At 34.4% G+C, this 6,000-nt stretch overlaps 1 protein-coding gene across 2 annotated transcripts in view; it reads left to right on the forward strand.

Moving 5' to 3' along the window:
• Positions 1-4,966, forward strand: part of LOC143223260 (uncharacterized) — a 53,073-nt gene extending 48,107 nt beyond the window's left edge. For both annotated transcript variants that reach the window (XM_076450981.1, XM_076450980.1), the window contains exons 4-6: positions 293-395; positions 4,152-4,256; positions 4,584-4,966. In XM_076450981.1, the coding sequence (XP_076307096.1) occupies positions 293-395; positions 4,152-4,256; positions 4,584-4,736 (361 nt within the window). In that variant the 3' untranslated portion in view covers positions 4,737-4,966. The remainder of the gene's footprint in view (positions 1-292; positions 396-4,151; positions 4,257-4,583) is intronic.
• The last annotated feature ends 1,034 nt before the right edge of the window (positions 4,967-6,000 follow it).

Consider the following 6,000-nt stretch of genomic DNA (forward strand, 5'->3'; position numbering starts at 1 on the left):
TTTGACTACACTAACTAAGGTTATTGGGGCAAGTATTAAACCTCACAAATATTTCTCACAGGTCTCTACTCAACTGTAGGAGGTCATAAATGGGCAGAATTGTAGGCTATGTCTTATAAAATATATGTAAAAAGAAGGAATATTAAGTTTGATACAAAACATGAATAATTACTTTTTTAAGGAGTAATAATTTCATAATAAATACATGTGCTTTTGATTGGGCAGAAAAATTCTAAAACAAGTTGCTAAGTTGTGCAGAAACATGGTGATATGTGTGTGTTCTTTTTATCAGGCTCATGGTTTCATGTTTAATACCAGGAGACACCCTAAGTATGTTCATTGCTGATGAGAAAGGTGACATATTATCCTGTGATGACATCTGCAGTAATCCTCAGGTAAAAAGAAATTTAACAGAATGTTATATTGTAAAAAATAAATATGTTTTGACATCTGTTCTTTTCACAGAAGACTTGCAATAGAAGTAACGTACTTAAATAATCTTTGAGTGATATGGTTGCTCAACATCTTTGCCTTGCAGATTTGATTTAGTGTTCAACAGGTGATAACTTTAAACTGAGCTCAAGGTTGACCACTACTCATTATATTTATTTAAATGCAGTAATAAGAAAAGTTGTTAGTAACATCCGGGATCCTTTAAAGTTTTTGACAGTTTTTAGATCCATGTTTTTGTATTTTGGTTCATATGACCTTGTAGATATCACACTGAGCTATGGGTTGTGAAAACTAAGGTTTGAGTCACTGTATGTCATTAATTTTCTTCTGTAGTTATCACATTGAGCTGTGGGTTGTGAGGATTAAGATTTGAGTCACAGTATGCCATTAATCATCTTCTGTAGACATGTTGTAGCCATGACAGTCAGCCCTATGATTTGGTTAAAAGTAGCTATGTAGGTGGCAGGTGCTAACAGCTAGTTAACCTTCATCTGATTAGCAGTTTTAATAAGGGATGGCTGTTCCTGAATATTTAAGGTCTATGACCTTGTTTAACAAGTGTCACGTAAGTTGTTGTTCAGATATAAAACACAAAATACTAAAAAATACAGGTAGCTACAACTGTTCGTTCACCTCATATGACGAAAATTTATCAGTGATTTGTTATAACAAGAAATCCACTTGAAGTAAAAATGTATCTCAGGATGGCTGGTATGTGCATTAACACTTTTACTAATGAAGCAGAGAACAGCATTTCAACTTTCATACGAGGTCTGTTCAAAAAATACGCGGACTGACGTCATAAAACAAAATGTACTTTATTTAGAAGTTACAGGTCTGGAACCCCTTCAAAGTACTTTCTTCCCCAACGCACACACTTATCCCAACGGTGTTTCCACTTGTTGAAACAGTCCTGGTACGCTTCTTTTGTAATGTCCTCCAGCTCCTTCGTCACATTTGCCTTAATCTCGGGAATCGTCTCAAATCTTTTTCCTTTCAAAGGTCTTTTGAGTTTGGGGAACAAGAAAAAATCGCAAGGAGCAAGGTCAGGTGAGTAGGGGGGTTGGGGAAGAACAGTGATCAAGTGTTTGGCCAAAAACTCACGAGTTCTGAGGCACAAATTTCGCAGCAACGCGGTGCATCTTCAATTTTTCGGTCAAAATCTCGTAACATGATCCAACCGATATCCCACACTCTTCAGCAAGCTCCCTGACAGTCAGACGTTGATTTTCCCGCACCAGGGTATTGATTTTGTCGACGTGTGGGTCGTCAGTTGACGTGGAAGGACGTCCAGGACGCTCATCATCTTCAATGGACTGTCGACCATCCTTAAAACGTTCATGCCACTTGAAACATGCCGTACGCTTCATAGCAACATCACCGTAAGCCGTGTTAAGCATAGCAAAAGTTTCAGTCGCAGATTTTCCAAGTTTGACACAAAATTTCACAGCAATTCGTTGCTCCTTCAGGTCATTTATTCTGAAATCCGCCAAACGAAAAAATCGCACTTCACTTAAAACCGCGTAGCTAATACACAAATGAAGATATCTGCAATCGGGAAATGGCGTCGTAATCAGCTGATCTGTGCGAACCTAGCGACACCAAGCGGATTCCCCTGAAACCAACTGGAGCCGTGCAATTCAAACAGTCCGCGTATTTTTTGAACAGCCCTCGTGGGTCATCTTCAGATTGAAACGTTGTTCTCTATTTTTTTACTAAAAATGCTAGTGCCCATACCAGATGTCTTGAGACACAATTTATCAACGAGTTTGATTCTTCTATTCAGCCATCATGGCCAGGTGCGTTAAGGCATTTGAGTCATAATCTGAGGGTTACGAATTTGAATTCCTGTCACATCAAACATGCTCACCCTTTCAGCCGTGGGGGCATTATAATGTGATGATCAATCCCACTATTTGTTGGTAAAAGAGTAGCCCAAGAGTTGACAGTGAGTGGTGATGACAACCTACCATACCACTAATCTTACACTACTAAATTAGGAACAGCTAGCGCAGATAGTCCTCGTGTAGCTTTGCACGAAATTCAAAAACAAACAAACAATCAGCCATCATGACAATTTAATAAAATTCACATTTTTTTTATTTGTTTTTGAAGAAAAGAACTTATATAGAGAAAAAAATGAACCATTACCCTGTGCATGTATAGAACACTTCTTGAAATATAACCATAACCCTGCACATGTGTAGAACACTTCTTGAAATGTAACCATTGCAGACTGAAGATCAAACCTCACTGCTGTATAATATCAATATTCTCTAGATCTTTATGATTCTTTGTGTGTGAATGATGAAGCTTAATAACCATGGTGATACATATAGATGTAACTAAGTGCTTTGTGGTTAATCCACAAGTATATAAAATGTATGTATTTGTGTGTGTTTTAATTACATTTCCAGTTTAGAAACCAATCAGGTTTCTTTACTATAAAATAAAACCTTTGTTAATTAATACACGTTTTTTTTCTTTATTAATTTAAGGCCATGAAATTAGAATTTTTAGATTTTTATAGAAAGCAATTATTCACAATTTTAACTATTACAGGTTTTCAAAACATTTATTTTAAAAATATGTATGTTCAGTCAGAGTAAAGTAAAACCATCTAGATATTGGTCAGCTAAATATGTTGTTTAAAAATGAAGGTAGAATGATATATAATTAATGTGTTGATATGGTTGATTATAAACCAATTTTAAAAGAAATTTCTTCAGTCTTTCAGAATTTTTAGCTAATTTTGGTTTTTAGTTGCACTTATCTTTAACCTTTATTTCTCTAACTGAAGTAAAAGTATTTAAGTTTGTTTTGTATGTATCATTACTTTTGATGTGGAAACACAGCATCCTTCCTAATTGTATTAGTTCTGTATGAAAAAGCTATATAAGATTTACATTTTAACTGCAGTATCTGTTACTTTCACTTGATTTTGTATAATTACTCTATTACCTTAATTTAAAATCAACTTTTCTGGTAGCCTTTGTGCAAACTGGTGTCACAGATAACTTCAACAGAAGGCCAAGTTACTGTAGGTGTATGGCCAACAGCACTTTTGACCATTGCTGATGGAGCTGTGTTTGTCGGAGATGTGCAAGGTTTTGTCACAGTAATCAAGTAAGATGGTACTACAGTTGTTAGGGTACATTATAGTTTTTATTAAATATATTAGTTTATCTTTTGATTTTATACTCAAACACCGAGAGATTTCTTTAAATCCTAATTAGACTCGTGTGGAGGAAATAATCTGTTTCAACATCATTAGAAGACATAAACATTGAAAAGAAATTCTGTTTATTTTAGCTTTGAAAGACGTTTATAAGAATGTATGGCAGCAACTGTTTTGTTGGATGTTGTTTGAGAAGTAATTACACTTTTGTACAGGTTGGTCTTTGGGAGACAACAAACTCTTTTGATGTTTTGTTCCTATACATTTTGTTGTGTGTGGTTTCCTCTTAGAGATAACTGACATTTTGTTTCCATGAGAAACAAAAGCAATTGTGGTAAACAGCTTTTTTGAGAGAAATCTATGTTTCGGTTTAACATCACTTGTAAAAAAGTTTTAATTTCTGTAAATCATCAGTACAATCTTGTCTTCAAGACCCAGTTCACCTATACTTGTTTATCAGCCGTAACATAATTTATGATTTGACTGTGTATAGTCTGTTATCTCCATTGTATTTTTACAGATGCACACAAAGTCTGTGAGAGCTATTTACTGTACAGAATTTTTTTTATTTACATCTTCACTTGATGGAATACTGAAGGTGTGGGATCTGTTCAGTCAGAAACAGGTATTGTCTGGTTTATTTTGTACTCTTATAATATGTTTGTCTTAATGGCACACCTTGAATAACCTTACTTTTATTCTCTAAGAACAAATTATTCAATTGTTTAAACATGTCATTTATCATTATCACTACTGAAATTGAAAATTGTAAATTTAAAGTCACATTACATTTTCATGAGAAATGTTCTTCTTTGAAAACAATACTATAAATGATTTGCTCTAATTGTAAAGTTTTCTCTTGTTGATGAGAATTTTGCTTTCACATGGAAAACTTCCAAATGAAGAATAGACTGGAAATCCACTTGATGTTTTCACCTAATTTCTTTTACAGCTGGGACAGTTTCACATGCCAGTACCTATCAGTGCAGTTTGTGTACATTATTCTGGCCGTGAGCTGTTAAGAACAGCGGACAACATTCATATTGTCTGTGGCACAGCCAGTGGTCACGTTCATCTGCTTCTGTGGAAAACCATTGTGGAATAATACCAGGAGAAAAACTCTCATTTGTTAGGCACTGCATCACTTCAGATATACATATAAATTAATTTGATTTCAGTAATCTTGTGATAAATTATTTATGTGATACTAGATTAAATATTGTGATATAAAAATATTTTTTTTGTAAATTATCTGTATTTTACATTAGAACAGATAAAACTGTATAAAACCTTCAATAATTTCATTTGATGATGATGTACATTTTGTTTTGAACCACATTTTAATCACTTGTAGATTGCTCTTTGGACTGGCTTCTTAGTTGAGAAGTCTCTGAGTAAAATTTTGGAAATTTCATGATGTATTAAATAATATAATTAATAAAGTTATGTGATTTTCATATTTTAATCCAAAAATTATTCAGTAAGTTTAACCAAAGTACCCTATGACTTGGTTAGGTATTTACACTGTGTGAACAAACAAAATTAATGTATTGGTTTGTGCATATTATATCGACTTGACAGTTACTATGGGTTTACAATCTAATAAAGGGACTATTAGACAACCAGGGACACTCAGAAACTTCTGTTCCTCTTCACCGCAATAGCAAAATTAAAAGTTATTTTAACGTGAATTCATAAAGTGTACCAGAGTGAATAAAACTTAAGATAACATACAAAGTTTGAATTACGGGGTATGAACATTAAGCTTCCAGATTTTTGGTAAGTATGCATGGTGTCTATGGGCTTTACATCTGCTCTGTGGAAGAGTCCCAGTCATGTGCATCTAACATTTGTATTGTGATCTCAACACTGTCAGCAGCCCGGCTGCCCTTAACTTCTTTCCATATCTTTTAGGCTTTTGATAATTTTGACCAGTTAACAGTGGTTTCTCCGGACAGTTGGTTTTCGTTCTTCAAATGCAAGTAAAAGCCTCAAAGAAAACCAGAGGAGCAGTTGCCTTCATGATGTTGGTTTGAAATGAGGTGTTTTAGACTTTTTAATCTGACAACCGATGAACTAATTACAAGCAGCAGATTCAGACAGCAGAGACCTGCATCAGTAGGTCAGTGCTCCCAGTTCTAGAGAAGACATGACGCCAGCCCCAGAGTTTATTTCATCACATTTACAGATTACAATTTTTCATAACGTCAGTTGCATAGTGATAAACTTTACACAAAAACAGAACTTACAATATGCTCATAATATCTTTATAAACATCAACTCTACAAATCCTGTACATTTCACATACTAACTGACCCATGTGCAAGGTACTGTGGGCTTTATATATATATATTATTCAGGTGAATGTG

This window comes from Tachypleus tridentatus, chromosome 8, assembly GCF_004210375.1.
Source record: "Tachypleus tridentatus isolate NWPU-2018 chromosome 8, ASM421037v1, whole genome shotgun sequence".
Taxonomy (NCBI): domain Eukaryota; kingdom Metazoa; phylum Arthropoda; class Merostomata; order Xiphosura; family Limulidae; genus Tachypleus; species Tachypleus tridentatus.